The 21,198-nt window shown below is 36.4% G+C and overlaps 4 protein-coding genes across 8 annotated transcripts in view; 2 read left to right on the top strand and 2 right to left on the bottom strand.

The window, feature by feature from the left end:
• Nucleotides 1-684, top strand: part of LOC120418503 (RYamide neuropeptides) — a 37,247-nt gene extending 36,563 nt beyond the window's left edge. The window contains exon 4 of the mRNA XM_039580940.2: nucleotides 42-684. Within this exon, the coding sequence (XP_039436874.1) occupies nucleotides 42-111 (70 nt within the window). The 3' untranslated portion in view covers nucleotides 112-684. The remainder of the gene's footprint in view (nucleotides 1-41) is intronic.
• A 1,709-nt stretch (nucleotides 685-2,393) lies between these two features.
• LOC120418497 (methyltransferase-like protein 25B) lies at nucleotides 2,394-3,907 on the bottom strand. Its single transcript, XM_039580934.2, has 3 exons — nucleotides 3,419-3,907; nucleotides 2,621-3,367; nucleotides 2,394-2,556 (listed from the first exon to the last, which is right to left on the bottom strand). Exons 1-3 carry the CDS (start codon nucleotides 3,833-3,835, stop codon nucleotides 2,395-2,397), a joined length of 1,326 nt encoding a protein of 441 aa, XP_039436868.1. The 5' UTR covers nucleotides 3,836-3,907; the 3' UTR covers nucleotide 2,394.
• Nucleotides 3,908-4,196: 289 nt separating this feature from the next.
• LOC120418492 (ARL14 effector protein) lies at nucleotides 4,197-4,926 on the top strand. Its single transcript, XM_039580930.2, has 2 exons — nucleotides 4,197-4,644; nucleotides 4,705-4,926. The coding sequence occupies exons 1-2, from the start codon at nucleotides 4,287-4,289 to the stop codon at nucleotides 4,875-4,877; spliced, it is 531 nt and encodes a 176-aa protein (XP_039436864.1). The 5' UTR covers nucleotides 4,197-4,286; the 3' UTR covers nucleotides 4,878-4,926.
• A 3,177-nt stretch (nucleotides 4,927-8,103) lies between these two features.
• LOC120418475 (diacylglycerol kinase 1) overlaps nucleotides 8,104-21,198 on the bottom strand; it is a 196,057-nt gene continuing 182,962 nt past the window's right edge. For all 5 annotated transcript variants that reach the window (XM_039580909.2, XM_039580908.2, XM_039580912.2 and 2 more), the window contains exons 19-20: nucleotides 13,293-13,474; nucleotides 8,104-13,233 (exon numbers count right to left, since the gene is read on the bottom strand). In XM_039580909.2, the coding sequence (XP_039436843.1) occupies nucleotides 13,144-13,233; nucleotides 13,293-13,474 (272 nt within the window). In that variant the 3' untranslated portion in view covers nucleotides 8,104-13,143. The remainder of the gene's footprint in view (nucleotides 13,234-13,292; nucleotides 13,475-21,198) is intronic.

The raw sequence follows: 21,198 nt of genomic DNA, 5'->3' as shown, positions 1-21,198 counted from the left end.
AATATCAATTCAACTTGTCCTAATAGCTTTTCTAATTGCAGCAAGGAGCGCGATCCCAGCGGATCGGCAATCCAGCAATACGCCGCCAACAACCTGGACTCGTCGAATTAAGCAATTAATGAAGTGCAGTGTGCAGGCAGGAGACTCGCCCACCAAGTCCAATTATATATCAAAAGAACCACACTAACCATCACACGACGATGCTATCAGACTAGACCCACCCTCACGCCGGCTGCTAACAAAAAAAAACAATGGAAAATTTAAAAAAATATGGAGAGACACCTTGACTTTACGTTTGAGCCTTCATGATTTGCGTCTCTGACTAAAACAAGAATCACGCATTTTTGGCTCCACTTGCTGAACAGAAGTCCATAAAAGTTTGAAGTTTCACCCTAATTGGTTCACGCTTTTTGTTCATCTCGAAAAACTTCAAACGACACCAGGCTGGGAGATTTCTGTTGAGCGAATTCGATGCCAAAAAGCCGCTTAAATCTTGCGTCTAGTTTAAGGAGAAAAAAAAAAACGACGTTTCAACAAACTGTGAAAGTGCACCGAATGAAGGCGTACGCGACTAAGCATCTCGACTGTTTGTTTGCCATCGAGATGATCTCTATATATGAACGTTTATGTATATTTGATATTTTTGAAAATTGTTGCAAATAAAACAAAAGAGCAAAACACAAACACGGAAGCTACAAGCACTATACACTAAGAGTTGAATGGCCCCCCCTTAACTTAATTGAAACAAATGTATAAAAAGGTTTTAAAGCAAAGCACATCTACCTTCGTGTGTTATTGGCACTGTTCTTGTAAAGGAAAAAGCACACCAGGAACAAACAAGTATGCAATGTAAATAAAGTTTGCGCTTTAAGCTCGATTCACTGTGGGTTTGTTTTATTAAAAAATAATTTTTCAACCAAAACGCACTTGATATCTGATTTTTAATTCGAGGGTCAACATTTCTCTAGGGGACCATCCATAAGCAACGTGGACACATGTTTTGGAAATCACAACTCCTCCCCCTCGTGGATTTATGCCCGTACAAAAAAATCTTGTTTTTATGGCGGTTGGACAATAAGTTGAATAAATTTTAAACGTTTGATGGGTTTGATTAGCTTAATAAGTTTAACTATAATATTTTTCCAAGTTAAGTTTAAAGTTACATACAGTTGATAACTTTGCAGCAAAACATTGTCATTGGGCCAAAGACGCAGTGTAAAACAAGCTATCTATCTTTCCTGGACATCGAGCTGTAATACATATTTTTATTCAATAACACAATAGCGCAGCTTTGGTCTTGTTATTATGTATGTCTCCTCGGGTTGTCTTTTTCAAATGATATGTTTCAATGTGGGTTAAAAGCCAACAGATTTTTACAATTTCCATTTGAAATTTTCGATATTATTGATTTTAAACACAAGAGGGTGCTGGGTCCTATCTCGCTCGCCTAGACCAGACCTAAATCCATGATAAAGCTGTCAGACCAAATCTATCAGACTAAGACTGTCAGACCAAAGAGTAAAAAGTAAACAATCTTGATCTTTGACGTAGGTGCACAGAAATCAAGAAAAGAAATTTTATTTTTTCAATTCAATAACTGGTTTGGGCAGCAAAATTAAATATACACCAGAAAATGATTAAATAGTTCGGCGTCCTATACACCGACAATTAAATAAGCAGTTAAGAGCCCTATTCGTCCACCTTAATTTTTGATCTCGTTTTCGGTTTACACTTGAACAATCTTGAAATTATTTATGCGGATTTGTGATTCCTCTCGTTCCACCATTCCCTTGTTTAAACATGAACTTAACTATGTTGTTTGTGTTAATGCTTAGTTTTTTTTGCTTTTGTTCACAACTAAAATATTTGTTATTGTGTTTTTTTAAATGATAGCACAGAGATAAAAAAATTCTTCAGAATAAAATGAAAGCAGTGAAAAAAAATCATGGCAATATTACATCTGGGAAAAGGTACATCTTTTATGTCAGAAGAACTGTGTAATTTTACCACTTTCTTGTGTAATGGCATTATGGCACTTTTTCAGCCTAAATTGAGGTAAAATTACATCATAAAAGTGGTAATACTAAACCTTGCAAAATGACACCTTTCAAATTTAAACTATTTTTTACTGTGTATGTAATTTGCTTTGCATGGACAATGCATATTCAGGTAACAGAGTTGAATTAAACGTTGACATTTATAATTTTTTTTTACTGATTTTGATAATTTGCGTCTGTTACTAGCGAAACCAATATAAATAACAAATAAATTATTATACATGAAGGTTCAAACAGCAGCCCCAATTTACCCTGAGTCAACGATACAACAATAAATAGACATTGACCAACATGTTTGCCTTAAAAAACGATTTTTTTTTTAAATATTTTGACGATTTTATTGATTCGTATTTTTTTCTGCTACAATCACAAAACAACGAGGTGAAAGATGGTCATTGCTGAGTTTGATCAAATCAGTCCGAATAGTTAAGTCACGTTTCGATGATTTGGCTTTTAGGTAACACATTCGATCGAGTAGGATGAGATTTTCGCATAACGACTGCAATGAAATTTAAAAATTAATGAAGAATATTGTGTATCACAATGTTCATTTTCCATTATACCTGCAAACAGGTTTGCAAACAAGTCAAATACGCTGCCAACTCGCTCCCTTGAGGATACTTTTCCATCCAAATCTCCAATTTTTCACGATGTTCATCGCTCCAACTCCAATCTTGGCCTTCTCTTTGAACTGTTAACCTTTCCAAAACATCCCTAGAGTTGCGATTGGCCTTATTCACCGTTACTGTTTCCCCCTCGCTCAAGATGGCCTCCAAAAGGCTTCGCTCGAACATGGCCTTTCCGTGGGTTTCATGCTCATGTTCGGTCAAATTAGCCCACCTGGCCGAAGTTTGCTGACATCCAAGTCGAAGAAATGGTCTGCCCAGGAAGTTTGGAAACTGTGCTATGGCGTCACGAAGCTGGTCACTCAGTGGGATGTTCGAGAACGAAGTGCATTCTTCGTTTTCAGGCTTCAGTTTGTGGTAACAGCAAGGCATTATAACGAGTTTCGTTACTGGCTTGTGGGTGAGGAACATTTTGATGGCGGTGATTGAGAGGTCTGCACAGGAATGCAGTCCAATTATGGTGTAATTCTGGTCAATACTATTGCCTAGCTTTGCCACAGCTGTTTGTTGAATGAGCTCAAACGAATCAGTCTCAATGAAGTGTTGGACGAACTTTACCTTGCTCGTTGAGTTCGGAAACAGCTGCTGTTGTCGCTGAATACTTGTCTGAACGCGGTATTCATCTCCTTCGATGCCCAAAACCTTGAAATCGTGCTTTTGGTTCAAATTTTGGCTCAAATATCCCTAGAAATAGATAGATTAATACTGAAGCTTATGATTTTGATATGATCTTACCAATCCAGATCCAAAATCGAGCAAGATTTCATCCTGTGAGCAAACATCCTTTATAAGTGCTGTTAAGTTGCTGATTTCGTGCATCTTTTTTGGACCAACACCCTTTAAAGTTGCACGTGTTTCTTTGCTTCCACTAAACAGTTCATAATTAACGTATAAGCCGAAACAGCTCTGTAGAAACTGTCTAAAACTATGACTCCAGTTTTCGTTTAAATATCCTAGTGGAATTTTGTTAAATTCATCGTTGGAGGCACTTTCCAAGTCGGCTGACCACTCAGCTGGAATTCGATCTAGAGTTCCATTTTGAACAAATTTGGTATTCGATTGCTCAAAAATCCAGCTATGTTGACTTAAAAATGCTACACTTTCATTGAAATATGTGACGAAATTGAACTCACTGTTAAACTTTACAGTCATTTTGCTTGGTTTAAATACTTGCTACCGAAAACACATCCTGCTTTTCCCTTCAAACTTTGACAAGTGTCGAAGTGTATCATACCTAGATTACGAAATAAAGAAGTTAACGCTTCTCTTTGCTTTCAAGCAGAACAAAACAAATCATGCCAGCATATGCTGCCCTCTCATTAAATCTCCTCCCACCACCCTCGTTATGTTTCCTCTACGTTGTTTTGGAAAGGCGCTCGAAACATAAACAAAGCATAAAAGCACGTGCGCAGTCAGAGCCCTAGAACGTATCGCTGCACGTCCGTTCTAGATCTCTGAAGCTGCAACGCTAGCGCCACCAAACGCTGCCTAGCTCAACTGACTTTGACAGTTATATGTGTTGTTTGTTTACCCGGCCGGACATTTGGTTGCAAAGTCGCGTCCCGTTGTGTTTTGATCAACGTTGAAGAACGTCCACCGGAAAATGAGTGATTGCGTCGAAATCGATTCCTCCGAGGAGGAGGGACCAACGCAGTTTGGAAGCCGCGAGGCCGAACGGATCGGCATTTCATCGGCCTCTTCCTCTCCGCATCCGGACTCGGCAGCCAACAACAACAGCAACCTGCGTCAACAATCTCCGGTGGGTTCAGCGGCGCACAATACCCGCCAGACTCGCGGTCTGAAGAAACTCGAGACGGACCCCAAGTTTCTGGCCAATTTCAATCCGTCGACGTCCCGGCGGGAGAAGCGGAAACTGACGCGCAAATCGACCCCGCAGGTCACGGAGAAAAAGCAAACCGGGCTTTACACGGATCGAGGCGTGCACCGCGAAAGTGGGAAAGGTAATGGAATTGGTTTAAATTATTTTTTGCCTGGGAAATAATCAGATATACTTGTTTCAGATATGTGCGATTGTCTGGACATGACCTGTTCCGGATGCCACTTCCCCTGTCCGTGTTGCGAAAGTTCGAAGTGTGGCACGCACTGTCGCGTTTCCCGGAAGTGGATGTACGAAACCATTGAACATGACGCCAAGGATCTTATCATCCGAAATAAGTTGATGATGAAACGATAAATTAAGGTCGTATTTTTGTATTATTTAATAAAAAAAAAGTATTTTCATCAAACTAAAATAATTGTTTTCTTATTGGAGAAAATTATATCCTAAAATTATGCTCAAAAAGTGTCAATTTTTATGTACACTCAACCCCGGTGGTTGGTCACTTTTTCGTTTGACACTTATTAGTTTGTACCCCGTTGGTTAGACAATGTCAAATTAAAAAGTGACGGACTGGGTTAAAACTAACGTTTTATAGCAAGGTGTGAGTTCTGTGTAAAAAGGGTGTCAGACTAAAAAGTGACCCCATTCATAAACTTTCAAAAATATTTGCAACGGCCTTAACGCAAAAAAATATAACTCGGCAACATTTGACGATTGATCAACTATGGTCCCCTTGGAACGAGCTCTCAAGTAGGACCTTTTCTGTCAAGAAGGGCCGCGAAGTTAATTTCTTTTTTAAAATTGAATCAAAAATCCATTTTGAATCCTTTGCGGTCGTACAATGGTTCTTTGTACTTTGAAAAATGTGTCCTAAAATGCTGCTGATGAAGATTGCTTATGTTATTGTTTACAGCGATAAAGCTTATTTTTCTGCGTATAATGACCTTTTCTACGACCACAAAGAGTTTAAAATAGATTTTTAAATCAATTTTGAAAAATTAACCTCGCGGTCCTTCTTGACAGAAAAGAAAAAAAGACCATAATTGATCCGTCAAAATTGTTGTCTTTTCAACTTTTTTGCATTAAAATAAAAAAAAGTGATCAGGAATGGTTTTTAAGGGGTTACATAAATGTAGCAAATCACAAAATTTTATACACTCAATCCCCGGTGGTTGGTCACTTTATCGTTTGACACTTTTTTAGTTTGTACCCCGTTGGTTGGTCAAAGTCAAACTAAAAAGTGACGAACTGTCACTTTTTACGCGACGCTCACGCACACCATCAAAAGAAACGTTTGGTAGTGTGTGTGAACTCCGTGTAAAAGGGGTGTCAAACTAAAAAGTGTTGGTGTCAAACCATCGGGGTTTGAGAGTATTACAGAAAATTTATTAAATCCACTTAAAAGATGATTTCAAGCACTCCTGAAAGTTTCATGAAGATATTTCATGATTTAACTGAGTAAGAGGCGATTTAAGCTCAGAATTTTGCCATGCGCAAAGCGAGCTGTCAAACTTTTTGAGCGTTTTTCTCGAAACACCGAGTTGATTTACGGGTGCCACGATATCTCGAGATGTGATGGACCAAATTGGCTGAAATTCGGGGTGAAGACTCTCAAGAAATATCCCGTGTGACGAAGCCCGATTTTGAAATCATGCATTAAAAAAAATACAAAAATCAAAAACTGGCGATTTTTTATATGAAAAACATAAACGTATTTTAATCTTTTTTTTTTAATAAACTTTTTGAAAATCGGCCTTCGTCATGCACACGGGACCGGTTAAACGAGGCTTCACCAAAATTTTGAGCCAATTTGGTCAAAGCTGTGTTGAGATATCGTGGCACCCGTTTTTTGAAACTGCTAACTTCAAATAGCTATATCTCGGCAATGATACAACCAAATGTCTTCAAATTTGTTTTGTTAAAAGATGAAAATGCATATTTTAATGCGTTGAAACCAGATTTAAAAAAAAAGTTGAAGTGTGTGCTCAAACCAACGTCTGACATTTTTGCCGATTTACATGTATGTAACCCCTTAAGCGTGTTTAAAATCGTTGTACATAAAAATGTACATGGGGCTTTTGGTCCCTATTTAGCTTAATCGTTGTGAATAATAATATCACCAATTTAAGCTTAATTTAAGGAAAAAACTGGGGTTTCCTATTTTTATTAATTCAAAACAATCAACTGTTGGTCGCGTATACCAGCTTGTCTATCCTAAACGATCTGCTAGCAGCCTGCATTTTCGGAATCTTCTTTGCCAACGAATCGCGGGTTTCTGGATACCCTCCTCGTCGTCCGCTTTCTGGAACACCTTGACAGTAGTGTTCCCAAAACCATTTCCATGGCGCCGATCTGCTTCCGCCTCCGGAAGTGCCGGCCATTGTTCCATACGGTCCTTCAGTGCGGCCATCGCTAGAACATTTTACAAAATTTTCAGCAAAACAAATCTTTCAGCAAAAAAAAAGCAAAAAAACGAACAACAGTTAATGTACCGTCAACTGGGGCAAATCGGGACTAGAGTCTGAATAAGGACAGCAGCTTTTAAAGCATTTACACTAGGAAATCGATGCACTAATTTAGTTGATATTAAGATACAGAGCAAGAACCTGTCTAAAACAGTTGTCTCAATTCGCCCCAGATGTTCGCGGGGGTTATGATTTCCCTTGTGATTTCCAAAAAAAGTGTCCACGTGGTTTAGAGATGGTCCCAAAACATACAACTTTGCGGAAGACACCATCTATCAGAAATCTTTCCCAAGATACAGATTTTGGAACATTCACATACCCATTTTTGTCTGACCACTTGACTTGAACAGCTACCAAATTTGTATGGAGATTTGTATGTTAAAAAAAATTGAATGATGCAAAAAGGCAATTTTTTACTTAGGGAATGCATGGACAAAGTTTTATTCAAATAAAATATATAAAGAAAAGACAATTTGTGAAAACGTAGAAAATGTAACTTTTTTTTTGTCAAAACTAAGGCTTAAAATTTGATGAAGTAAATGAAAACAAATTGTTTATAATATTTACACATGTTTTTATTATACATTCCGTACTTTTGGCTAATAAATTAGTAATAAATATAATATTATAATAGCGTATATTTGGATTCAGCAGTCACCGAGTCGTTAGCTCCTATGGTTAAATTTATACATTTAAAATCACATGTTTCTTTCATATTCGTAGTACATACTTTAGCTTCGGTGAAACAATCCGACGACAGATACAGAAACTCGGGTTCCAGTTATGGCATTACACTATTAATTTAATTCATTCCGTTCTTCACTTGTATGTTTGATTTGAGGAGGTAAAGGGCAGATGCGAGCGCTAAAGGTGTGTTTATTTTCTAGTTCTGTCCAGTTGATATATTTATTTGTAGGTGACTCTTTGTTTCGTTTTATGCGATTGAGTTTTATTACAGATCTTCTACATAATTTTAATTGGGCTCTTTTTGGTATAATTGATGGACGAATATATTTCTGGTTAGTTTTACTACAGCTCTAGTTTACTATCATGTTTGATTTATCATTTTATACTGCGATTTAAAGTCTCTCTTCAACCGTAAACTGTGTTCCTAAAAACAAATCGGTGCCAATCATAACAGATGAGTTGTACAGAATTTCTAAGGAATTTAAAATTTCATGTTTGAACCGCTTGGGTTAGGATAAGAAAACATATAATTTCGGTGAAAAGGACTACACTTTGCTAAATGCCATCTAATAGTGCCCCGTTTGGTCCGAAACTTTCGTGTATATTTTGTGTTCAAAGTTACACTCTTCTTACCGCAGTGAACTAAACGCTTTGAATGGAAAATTAAATTTGTTATGTCTACAAGTATTTAACTAGCAGTTTTTTTTGTACAAAGTTAAATAACACAAACATAAGTTCCATATAATTTTAAATATTAGCTACTTGGTAGCATATACGCTCAACATTCTTTTCAGTCACAAACAAAGCACACTTCAAAGATTTAGTTGGTTGGGAAAAAACCATCATCCATATTTTTTTTACAGGAATTATACATTCGATCTTTTTTATGCCATGTTTTCATTACTTTCTACCATTATTTTAGTTTGTTTTATAATATCTCTGCTTGTCTGATATATAATATGTTTTGTTATTATATATAAAAATCAGTATTTTAGGCCTGAAACTACTATCCAGAGGCGGTTGGCGTACGCTGCACTCGAGTCCTCGTCGTTTGTTATAAAAATACTTAAACACAAGCAATACTGATAAATCATACCAAGATACGTAACAGTTATCTTTTCCCCATAAAGAAAGTGGTTTTGTTTTTGTTTTACATTCGCTAAAACTGAAGCTGTAAAGATGTAACTTTTTGATAGAAGTTGTCTAAACTACTCAACTTTTCATATATTTATTCTTTAGAATACTCGATTTTTCATCCTTTTCGCTAACTACAATATCGTCAAATTCTGCGTGTTTTCACTTTTCCTTACAGAGCTACTTTAGAATTTCAGTTTATATTTTTAAAGTTTTTTTTTAAATATTGTAGCTAATACTGCACTTTTCACCATCATTTTTTTCAGTGCACTCACAGACAGACGATTTTCGATATTAAAGTGACTTTTGAAATGCTCGAACATGAATGCTAAACTACAAATATGTACACTTATGAGCCTCATGTTGTTAACTGCTACTGTGGTGTTTCCGAAGCAAAAATAAATCCCCTCTTCTCACCGTCCAACACAGAATAGTCAATCCCGTTCCACGTGGCTGCGTTTTTTTTTATTTCTATTTGCGCCAGCCCACCCAAATCACTTTCTAGTTGTTATTTTTGCTTGTAGAAAAATTAAGAGAAACCGAAAGGTAAACGTAATATTCCCTACCGCATATAATAGAGTTGAAGCCTTTGGCTTTTGCAAACACAGATTTCACAGGTTTGTCTATTCGATACACAACACATGCAAAGCGACTTTTAGATAAGTTTTTACGATTAACTAGTGCATGATTTTGATAAAGGAGAGGGACGAAAACAGAGTTAGTTTTTACGTTGGTAACAAATTTTCTTCGCTGTGGGTTTTTAGATAATAATTTTGTTTAGGGGACCTATTTACTTAAACAATTGTTAATTTTAGTTTTTGAGTGAAACAAAAAAAAAACTTTTGGGAAATGGTACAATTTTAATTCAATAAATACAATGGCTTTAAGAATTAATCATACTTGCATAACTTTTGATCACAATCACAGATATACAGGGCACACCACGGTCAATCATAAAAGCTCCATCATTATCTTTGAACAATTTTACCTATTTAACAACAGGTTGGTTTGTGTTATCACCTTAAGTTTCTCCGAGTGTGTAAAATTAAAGTTAAGGACGAAAAAGTTGGAACAAAGATTTGTTGTCGACCACTTATCCATAACTTCAAAAACTGATGCTTATGCATTAACTGATGACATAATTAATTGTTTTATTATGTTATACAGTATGTAAAAAAAAGTATTTATACCCCTTGGGCATTATGCACATTTTGTGATGAAAAAAACGAAGTTGACTTTATAGCTGTCGGCCACCATTGCTAGTACCAACCACTAGTGTCTTCCTTTTTATCTACAAGGACTTCGCCGCCCTGGGCTCCTAAGTGTATGAAAGTATGGCACGGTGCGACGGCGCCGAATACCCATATTTACACAAAGAATTTTAGAGCGCCCGCCGCGGGATTCGAACCGTCGACCTCTGGATTGTGAGTCCAGTGAGCGGTCCGATTGGTCCACACGGGCGGGACCATTTTGTGATGAAACATGTAACAATTTAAAGTTTGACAAAAACCTAGTACTACGTTTTGTTCAGAAACTCATGCCGAACATTTTGCTACAAAAAGCTCATGAAAAGATGTTTTCTATAAAAAGTTATATAACAAATACTATTACAGAAATCAAAAAAGGTGCAACAATCAAAAAACGGGTACCACGATATCTTAACATTGCCTTGACAAAATCGGCTCAAAATTTTGGTGAAGGCTCGTTAGACTGGTCCTGTGTGCATGACGAAGGCCGATTTTCAAAAAACATATTTTTAAAAAAGATAAAAATATTTTTTTGATTATCACATAAAAAATCGTCAGTTTTTGATTTTTGTATTTTTTTTAAAAAAGCAAAATTTCAAAATAGAGCTTTGTCATGCACACGGGATATTTCTTGAGAGTCTTCACCCCGAATTTCAGCCAATTTGGTCCATCCCATCTCGAGATATCGTGGCACCCGTAAATCAATTCGGTGTTTCGAGAAAAACGCTTAGAAAGTTTGACAGTCCGCTTTGCGCATGGCAAAATTTTGAGCTTAAAATCGTCAATAACTCAGTTTAATCATGTAATATCTTCATGAAATCTTCAGGAGTGATTGAAAATCATCTTTTTACTGGATTTAGAAAATTGTCTGTAATATGAAATTTTGTGATTTTCTACATGTATGTAACCCCTTAACTAAAACTGCGATAACTCGAAAATTTCAGCAATTACCTATATATGTTTGGGTACCAAAAATTGCGTAATTTATAAATGCGCGGCGCGTCGAAAAAACCACATTTTATTTTCAAAATATCATATCTTGGAATCCTGTTCATGAACCTCGCCCATTTGTTTTTAAATTTGTGAAATCGTCGTGAAATCGTCCGAGGAATCCTTTAAAAATATTTTCAAATATAGGCTTTTTGGTCCAGACACCATCAAAACGGCATTTGAAGTTTTCATAAGACTTTTTCAAATGTTAGACTAGATTTTTGAAACTCCATTCTATTTTTCAAACTTATCATCTTTCATTTGCGCCCAAGACAGCTAATCAGTTAAAATGGAGCGAAGTTATGACTTTTTTCGGACCACCCTAACACTACGTTGGTCACCCTAATGGCCAAAAAAAAATACGGGTCTAATTATTTCGACCAGGGAACCTCCAGTCCAATTTTGAGCCAAATCTAAGCATTTTTTTCTTACATTTTTATATGGAACTGCTGAATATTAAAATAGCAATTTTGGCAATTCCGCTGTGAAACTGTCAACTTTTCCTGTCCTTCTGGAGAAACGAAACGGCCTACTTTTCCCTACCAAACATAACTGAATGGAAAATTAATACCTGTCAATAACCAGTGCTGAAAAGTGAATTGGGTGCTGAAAGTTGAACTTTTCAACACCAGTAACATTTTTCAATATTTTTTTTTTGTTTTGCAAGGTGAATTTAAATACCAAACACATGAATTTTTGACTTACAATTCTATTCAAGAAGCGTTTTTCGGAATTGCAAAAAATGGTGTAAGCAACTCGTTGCAAAACTTGATTTTTTCAGCACTCGAGGTTATCAACGAGTTGCATGCAACATGTTTCGCAATTCCGAAAACACTTTTGAATTGAATTTTCAAGTAAAACGTTAGTTTCCCCGCTTTTGTTTGGCGTCTGTGAGTTTGGTCAACTCAAAAACCTAAACAGTGTCGAAAAGTTTTTCGATGCAATTTCTGAAAAGATGAACTTTTCTATAATAAACTTTTCCGCATTGCTTTTTTGGTCAAGATAAGTTGGCTATTTCGTCACTTCAGAATGGCTTGGAGACTTGTGTGGACGAACTAATGATGCAAAATATCTGTTTTGTTCAAAAAGAAGACACCAACAAAGTTCAAGCCAATTTAAAAAGGGAAGTGCTTTGCAGTAAGCATGATAAATCAAGTGCAACGAGCCATTTCTTCGAGGAAAATGTGTAAGTCACGGTTGAATTAACTCTTTTTGAAAAATACCATGTTTTAGTCATCATCGAGCAGTTAGATTGTGGAAAAGTGTACTCTAGAAACGCAACCATCCAGAATCTAAATGTTAAACAGAATGATTGCAATATTACCAATTTGTCTATTTTTCTTTACAGGACAGGTAACATAACGAGCTGCTTGTATGCGAGATAATGTAAGTGTGTGTGTCTGTGTGCACGATTGTAAGGTGTTCAAATGAAAAATTGTAAAGGGAAAGAAACCTTTGCTGCGTTCAGGGAAGCAATACAAGCTTAGCAGATTACACTTAGGGGAAGGGGAGGTCCCTTCGGGTCGACTGTCCAGAACATACGATGCAGATACGTCCAGAACATGGTTGATACGGGTATTATTTCTTTTCTGTATATTTCAGCTGTGATTGGTGAGTCTGGGTGAAATGTGTTACGAGTTGGAGCATAGTCACTATTACTGAGTGCAGAGGAATTGTGACCTTTTTTCTTCTTCTAATGGATGGGTTTGCGACTGGTCTAAAGTATTTCGTAGAAAAGGTTGAGATTCTTCTTTGCTAGTTGTAACGAGTTTCGATACGAAATCGTTATCTACTTATCCGGAATCGACAATTGGATATAAATTGTAAAAGGGAAAAATGTATCTAAATTAAATTAAGTCTGTACAAGTTGATAGCAGAAACAATTTCAAAAATCTCTCTTCTTCAACTATGGGTTTTTTGGTTTCTTCATTGGTTCTTGTTTAAAGCTTTAGTTCAGCTGCGACGCCATCGTTACGCGAGCGATGCCGCCGACTTTTAAGGAACGGACCGGCCGATTCAACCCCGTGATTCGTCGTCCGACACGCTTAAAGGCTAGGCCTCGTGGGGATCGCTGCTCGTGTCGGGCTTCCGTGATAGTCATCTCTTGAGAAAGTTGAAGAATCCTCCGCTTTTCTCGGACCGTGGGGCCATCAGCATCGGGACCTGATTCTTGTGCGTTAGCCGGATCTGGAATGACGAAAATCGAATAAAATCTCACTTTCCAATGACCCTGTCCCCCAACTTACGGTGCACGGTCCCTGCATCCACGGCTCGCCATCGATCTGCATGGGAAAGGTCTTTTTGGTGGTTATCACGACTTCGCTGCACTGTGCTAATCGACGGCCGGACGCCCTCAGCCCGGTGCGCACCTGGCCCATGTGCAGGCAGTTCTCCAGCCCGATCACCTCGATCCGCCGGTCGCCGATGTCTGTGTGTGAGACGGTGAAGGAATGCATTTTAACGAAAATTAGCTAAATGGTCAACAGATCAGGGATGAATTGTGTTTCATTTTGAAGTTTAAAACTTTAAAACATAAATTTATTGTTCCAGCAACTTTCAAATTTGGTAATTCCAACTTTTGAAACATTTATTAGCTATTTTTTAGATTAAAAATGTTATAGCTTTTTGTTAAACCTTCTATTTAATGTAATGTTGTCTTGTCATTTTTTTGCATTAAAATAAAAAAAAAAGTGATCAGAAATGGTTTGTGTTTGTTACCCTATTTTGGACCTACTATGCGTAGCATCAACATATTTCGCATTGTTCTCAGGAACGGTCTAACTAATTCGGCTCGTTTCAGGATTGTTTTGTGCCTTAATTTATGCTTAACAATGTGTACTAATGATAATTGAAAATAATTTAACCATTTTATTGTAATAAGCATTTCAAGTAAAACATTTTTTTAAGATGCTTTTTGGACTTATTGAATGTATTTTGGAGACATCGCTGAACCTATTTTGGACGCACACTCTGATTGGTTGAAATTATGACAACTCGAATTGCGGCGTGCTTCGGCAACACGCACACTTACAAAAACTCGGTTTGATAAACCAAAGGGCCTATCCACGATTATAATTTGGAAAATATTTATTTATTTCTTTATTTCCTATGACCGTGAGAAGATGCCAGAAAATCCAGCTACCAGCTAAATCCACAATATTTGAAAACAATCTTTGTTTGAATACCAGGGTGCCTTTGATAGTCATAGTTTGTCTTGTTAAAAGCAGATTTAAGGTGTTCAAACATTATTGTTACTTCGAACTTACCAGCACTAAGGTTGCTGATATAATTTTTAAGAAAATCATTTATGTCAATATTTAGTTAACTAAGTTTATAAGCTTAACATAAAACATATTAATTTTTGGTAAAATTGTTAAAAATTCAGAACTTTGCCTGACATTCGTTAAATTAGTTTTGTTTATTAAATTATAGATTTATATAACATGTTTAACTGAATTCAAAGAACGAAAAAAAAATTTCAGATTTTATATAAAATTTGTTTTACTGAAAATGCCATTAAATTAGTAGATTTTTTTTAAATTATGTTTCAAAAACTAATAATATTTAATAATATTTATTATTTACAAACTTATTTTGTCTTTTCCTAGTAGAAGATTGTCGGAAGAATCAGAAAATGCATTCCGTTTTTCGATTCAAAGTCATTTTCATTGAGATAATCATGACACTTTGAGAAGATTAAAATAATGCTATTTATCAACATTTTCTTAATTATAGTTAACTAACTTTTTAAACTTTTCAAAATTTCATGAAAAGTTCTTCATGAGGTACTTTGAGCACGCTGCCAATTGTAAAAAAATACGTTATACCTGTATTTTTAAAAATTATTTATAGAAAGATATGCAAAAATCAGTTAAAACTTACAAAAAATATAATTTTCATATGTATATTTCTTTGATTTGTTTGCAATACGTCGTAACAGCCATCACGATCTCCGACACTTATTTGTTTTTTTCTTCTCTGAATCAAACCAAATTTTGTTGCAAATATTTTTCAAAGTTTATGTCGCCCCCCTTAAAAGTTGGTTCAAAAAACCAACTAATGAATCAACCAATTAATGAAAATAGAAGTTAAATCAATTGTAAGCAATCTTAAATGCATTTTGATGCATTAATAATCATATTTAGCATGTTTGAGATTGTTTAAAAATGTTTTTTTTATTACTTAGATATTTTGGAAACTGATGATTGCAAAACAACTGGACAGGTGTAAAATGCATTTAAAAACACTTGTTTCGTGGAAATGTTGAAGAATGGCTCGTAATTTCAATTTTTATACTTTTTTATTCCCCCCCCCCCCCTCGACTTGGTCAGAGTCGAGGGACATAAACTTCAAAAAATATTTACAACGGCCTAAAGAGCATTTGAAAGACGTGCAGATGACAATTCAAAGCATTTTTTATTTATAATTCGTAAATTGTTCGAGAACTTATCGAAAAATTGATTTGTTTACAACTACATAAACATTAACATAAACATATTTTATTTTATAATTTTTGTGTGAAACTTCGTAAATTTTGATCCGCAGCCCAGGTACTCAAAAAAAATATTTTGCACATTGAATTGCGTTGTGTTAAGGTCGTAGAAGGTGTTTTCACTTTTGGGGCAGTGACTGTCAATGATGGTTCTGAATTCAGGGTCCAAAAATAGTAAATTGAAATGAAAAAATAATCCCTATATGTAAAATGCTTCTACAAAAAACACAAAGAAAACCATTTTTTGATTTAAACATTCTGAATCAAAATTTGAATGTTTTTCTCAATCAAACATGGCTGGCAAATGGCCGGTCGGGAATGATGCCTTTCAGCGCCTTAAGAAATTATATGAAAAATAAAAAAAAATAAGCCAGGGTGATATTGATAGGTGCAGGTTTTTTTTTTCGCAAATTGAAAAGTATGAATTTAATGCGAACTACGATAACTCAGGAGCAATATATTATAAATTGAGATGACCCATTAGGGTGGAATCGAAAATTGGTTTCTTCAGCAACACATTTTTTGGGTCCCTTTTAGGGTCCCAAAAAAACTCCCAGCGATTGGTTAAGTCCACGATTGGCGCAAAGCGAAAGAAATTTGTATGGAAATTACTATTTATGAAACTAACACCGTAAAAGTATAGCCCTCGATGTCCTTATTAAGTCTCTCCAAGACAGTATGGTGCTAACTTGCTTCTAACAAAAGTTACAGAGCGTTCAAGAGAGTCATTTCGGAATACTCGGTAAAAATCATACTTATTGCCAACACTGCCAAGTCAAGTGGAAACTGTCGTAAACTATAATATATTTGAGGAATTGGGGTACATTTTAACTAAATAATGTCTTCTGAACATTTCTTCATAATGATTTTACGTAAGGCTCATCAAAATATAAAAACAATCGTGTTTATTTTGTATTTCATGGTTCCTTCGGCAATGTTGGCAGAAAATGCGAGTTTCACTGATTATTTCAACACACTACTTTTGAAAACTCTGTATCTTTTTTGTGACACACTTTAGCACCATACTGTCTTCGGAAGAGTTGTTCAGGACATTCAGGGCTATACTTCTACGGTGTTAGTTTCATAAAATAATAAAACATGAATTTTATAATTTCAAAAATGTGAAAATGCAAGTTTCTCCATAGTAATGTCCATACAAATTTCATTCGCTTTGCGCCAATCGTGGGTTTAACCAATCGCTCCCAAATTTTGGGAGGTTGTTTGGGACCCTAAAAGGGACCCAAAAAATGTGTTGCTGATTGGATTTTTATCATTTTAAATTTTTCCATATAACTAGATTCCACCCTAATGACCCATGGGAGATTTGATGAGTTGTGGTTCATCTTCCTGACTAAGAATATGTTCGATTCAAAATATTCTATCGGTGAAAATTGCGTTTTCAGAAAAAAGTGTTTTCCCATACAAAGTGGGTTGGCTCTAGTAAATTTTAATAATTTGTTAATAAGCGTCATTATATGTCGTATTTAAAATATTGAATGGGACCACAGAGAAAATTTAAATTAGAGAGAAAGAGCGACTTCAGAACTGCCACCTAAACAGGCGAGAATTAGTACGCGCGGGGTAGCACCAGCCGCGCGTACCACAGTACATCATTAGTCGTCTCTTTTGCTTACCTCTACCAATTCTTTACACATTTCCTTTCCATTTAATTAGTATAAACTTGCCAAAAAAGTATGTTCTAATTTTTTTTATTATTCATCAGATGTTAGTATTAAAAAAACACTCTGAAAAACGCAATTTTCACCGATAGAATATTTTGAATTGAATATATCTAGATTAAATTTTCAAAACAACCTATCCCTCATGGGTTTCCTATGCAGATAGGACCTTTTGAAAATTTAATCGAGATATCCTTAATCAGGAAGGTGAAACACCACTTTCTACGTAGAAATGGGTCATCTCGATTTATAATATTTTGTTTCCTGCATACCGGTCTGGCAAAAAAGAAACCAGGCAGATGGTAATAACAAAATTCATGCCATTTCAATAACAAAATAATGTTAAAATAACAAAAAGTGTTATGGATTCTTCTTGTTTATGTTATCATAACACAATTTGTTATTGGTCTGATATTGGTTGAAAGCCAAGACAACTTGGAAATAACATTTTTTGTTATGGAAAAATAACACCAACTGTCATTGGGATGATCGGATTATATGTTAAAATAACAAAAAAGAACAAAAAAGAATTGTTCGAAAAATAACTAAAAATGTTATTAGTCTGAAAAAATCACAACGGTGAATAACAAAACTTGTTATAAATAACATACAATGTTAGTATGTTAGTATTATTTTCTAATATCAATAATTGTTATTCACACGTTATTTCCGTCTGCTCGGGAAGTAGTTTTCAACCGGTTAAGAAAAAAAAATATAAGTTATAAATAGAAAAGGTCATTAACTAAGATTTTAAAATAGAAATAGGAAAAAAACGGACCACGCCATGACAGAAGGTGATTTTTATTGGAAATCAACGTACCTAAAAAAATCATTGTGGAAAGGGCGCTTAAGGGGTCCTTTTCAAATATTCGTGACCTAAAAAATATTTTACTGAGGGATTTTTGATTTTTCCAATTTTTTGTTTTTTGGTTTATTTTGATGGAGGTGCACGATTATTAACAAAGCTTCGTTTTGGATAAGATTCAAGAAGTATCGCGCGTCTCCTTAAAATATGTGGAAAATTTTAAAATTGGAAAAAATTAAAAATTTCCGGGTAAAATATGGTCAAGGATGTTTGAAGAGGACCCCCTAATGTGCATTGATTTGTAGTAGTAATCTCTTTCAGCCATGGCATGTGGTCAGCATTTTCGGTATCTTTATAAAAAAAATCGACAAGAATAGATCAGGATTGTTTCTAAAGTGTTATTAAAACAATACAGAAAAATACTTTCATATTAACTTCATAGTAATTGTAATTTTGTTTTGGATTGATGCACAGAAAAAAAATGATGGTAATATTCATCAGGAAATGGTGACAGATTTTGTGGCTAAAAAAATGATGAATTTTACCCTAGAAAATGATGAATTTTCATCAGTTTTGATGAATATTCATCAGGTTCCCATTTTTACACATTTTTTATGTAATATTACTCAAAAAAAGAGGCAATATTCAACCTACCAAATTTTCAACATTCCAAAATTCAACTTTTTTTTTTTCTGTGTGATTCATTTAACGGTGCACATCAACCAGAGCTTTTGCACCAAGATTTTTGTTACAGATATTTTATTATTTTCGAAACTACGGGAACTATCGATATAATTTTTTATTCATCCCCTAAAGTACTATCTATTAAGCAATTTACAATGAAATTTGCATATTTTTACAATCAGGTTGTTGCAGTATTGGGTTCGCAAGTTTGTTAATTTTGGAATAAGAAGACAACAACTTCCTTGGTTGCTGTGCACCCTTAAATGCTTTTGATGGCAATATTAATTGATATTTTTATGGAAAAAAGGTGCAGGTGGTTATGTTCTACATGACCAATATGACAAAGAACTTTGTACAAAACTCCTAAAAAATATTCTATTTTATTTTATATTTTTAAAACATTGCCTATGTATTTAATCATAAATAATTTATTCCTATAAAATGTTTTCAATCTTTGGCACCTCTGTGGAAATAAATTGCCAAAACAAGTATGGTTCGGAAAATGTCCAATCAAAATGGTAATTTTCATGTCCAGTATCAAAAACCATGAATTTTGATACCCATATTGCCCCAAGTCGAATAGTTCGATTAATGTCCCCCCGGGAAGACCTTCCTCCAAGGGAATGGCCACTCCGGGTATGGCCAATCCGGTCAAAATGGCCATTTTCATTACCAGTTAAAAAAAACCATGAATTTTGATACCCATATTGCCCTAAGTCGTATGGTTCGATTAATGTCCCCCCGGTAGAACCTTCCCGAGGGCACTGGCCACTCCGGTTGTGGCCAATCCAGTCAAAATGGCCATTTTCATTACCAGTTTCAAATACCATGAATTTTGATACCCATATTGCCCCAAGTCGTATGGTTCGATTAATGTCCCCCCGGTAGAACCTTCCCGAGGGCACTGGCCACTCCGGGTGTGGCCAATCCAGTCAAAATGGCCATTTTTATTACCAGTTTAAAAAACCATGAATTTTGATACCCATATTGCCCCAAGTCGTATGGTTCGATTAATGTCCCCCCGGTAGAACCTTCCCCAGGGCACTGGCCACTCCGGGTGTGGCCAATACCGTATAATTGTGGTCCCAAGCCCATTGCCCCAAATCATTCTGGTCTGGTGACCGTCCTTACAATCTTCATAAGAACAGAATACCTCCCAAATTAGTGCACAAACTGTGTCTTTCAATGTGTGCGTGTGTGTGTGTGAGCAATAAAATTACCACCGTGGATCCGCCTTTGTCGAAACCTCGTCAGGCACTGAATTTTTCTGAGGCTATCTGTTAGCTTAAATAGTTCGCATGAAATGTGGCAACAGCGGTGCCACATTCTCGCGAGAGAGTTTCGCGAAAGCAGGAGAGGAGGCAAAATTTGCACCATGTTGCCACATTTCATGCGAACTATTTAAGCTAACAGATAGCCTCAGAAAAATTCAGTGCCTGACGAGGTTTCGACAAAGGCGGATGCACGGTGGTAATTTTATTGCCCACACACACACACACACGCAAACATTGAAAGACACAGTTTGTACACCAAATTGGGAGGAATTCTGTTCTTATGAAGATTGTAAGGATTGCGATTGGGACCACATTGGTAAGAAATTGGCCACACCCGGAGTGGCCATTGCCTTGGAGGAAGGTCTTCCCGGAGGGACATTAATCGAACTATTCGACTTAAGGCAATATGGGTATTAAAATTCATGGTTTTGGAAACTGGTAATGAAAATGGCCATTTTGACCGGATTGGCCACACCCGGAGTGGTCAGGGCCCTGGGAAAGGTTCTACCAGGGGGACATTAATCGAACCATACGACTTGGGGCAATATGGGTAGGCAATATGGTTTTTGAAACTGATAATGAAAATGTCCATTTTGACTGGATTGGCCACACCCGGATCGGATTGGCAACACCCGGAGTGGCCAGTGCCCTGAGGAAGGTTCTACCGGGGGGGGGGGGGGGGGGGGGGCGGATATTAATCGAACCATACGACTTGGGGCAATATGGGTATCAAAATTCATGGTTTTTGAAACTGATAATGAAAATGGCCATTTTGACTTGGCCACACCCGGATCGGATTGGCCACACCCGGAGTGGCCAGTGCCCTGGGGAAGGTTCTACCGGGGGGGACATTAATCGAACCATACGACTTGGGGCAATATGGGTATCAAAATTCATGGTTTTTGAAACTGGTATTGAAAATGGCCATTTTGACCGGATTGGCCACACCTGGAGTGGCCATTGCCTTTAAGAAAGGTCTTCCCGGGGGGACATTTACCGAACTATAAGATTTGGGGTAATATGGGTATCAAAATTGCCCCAAGTCGTATGGGTCGATTAAAGTCCCCATGATAGAACCTTCTCTAGGGCATTGGCCACTCCGGGTGTGGCCATTTTCATTACCAGTTTCAAAAACCTTGAATTTTGATACCCATATTGCCCTAAGTCGTATGGTTCGATTAATGTCCCCCCGGTAGAACCTTCCCGAGGGCACTGGCC

This window comes from Culex pipiens, chromosome 3 (assembly GCF_016801865.2).
Source record: "Culex pipiens pallens isolate TS chromosome 3, TS_CPP_V2, whole genome shotgun sequence".
Taxonomy (NCBI): domain Eukaryota; kingdom Metazoa; phylum Arthropoda; class Insecta; order Diptera; family Culicidae; genus Culex; species Culex pipiens.
Note: the sequence above shows the minus strand (reverse complement) of the source record. Positions and strands in the feature narration are given on the sequence as shown.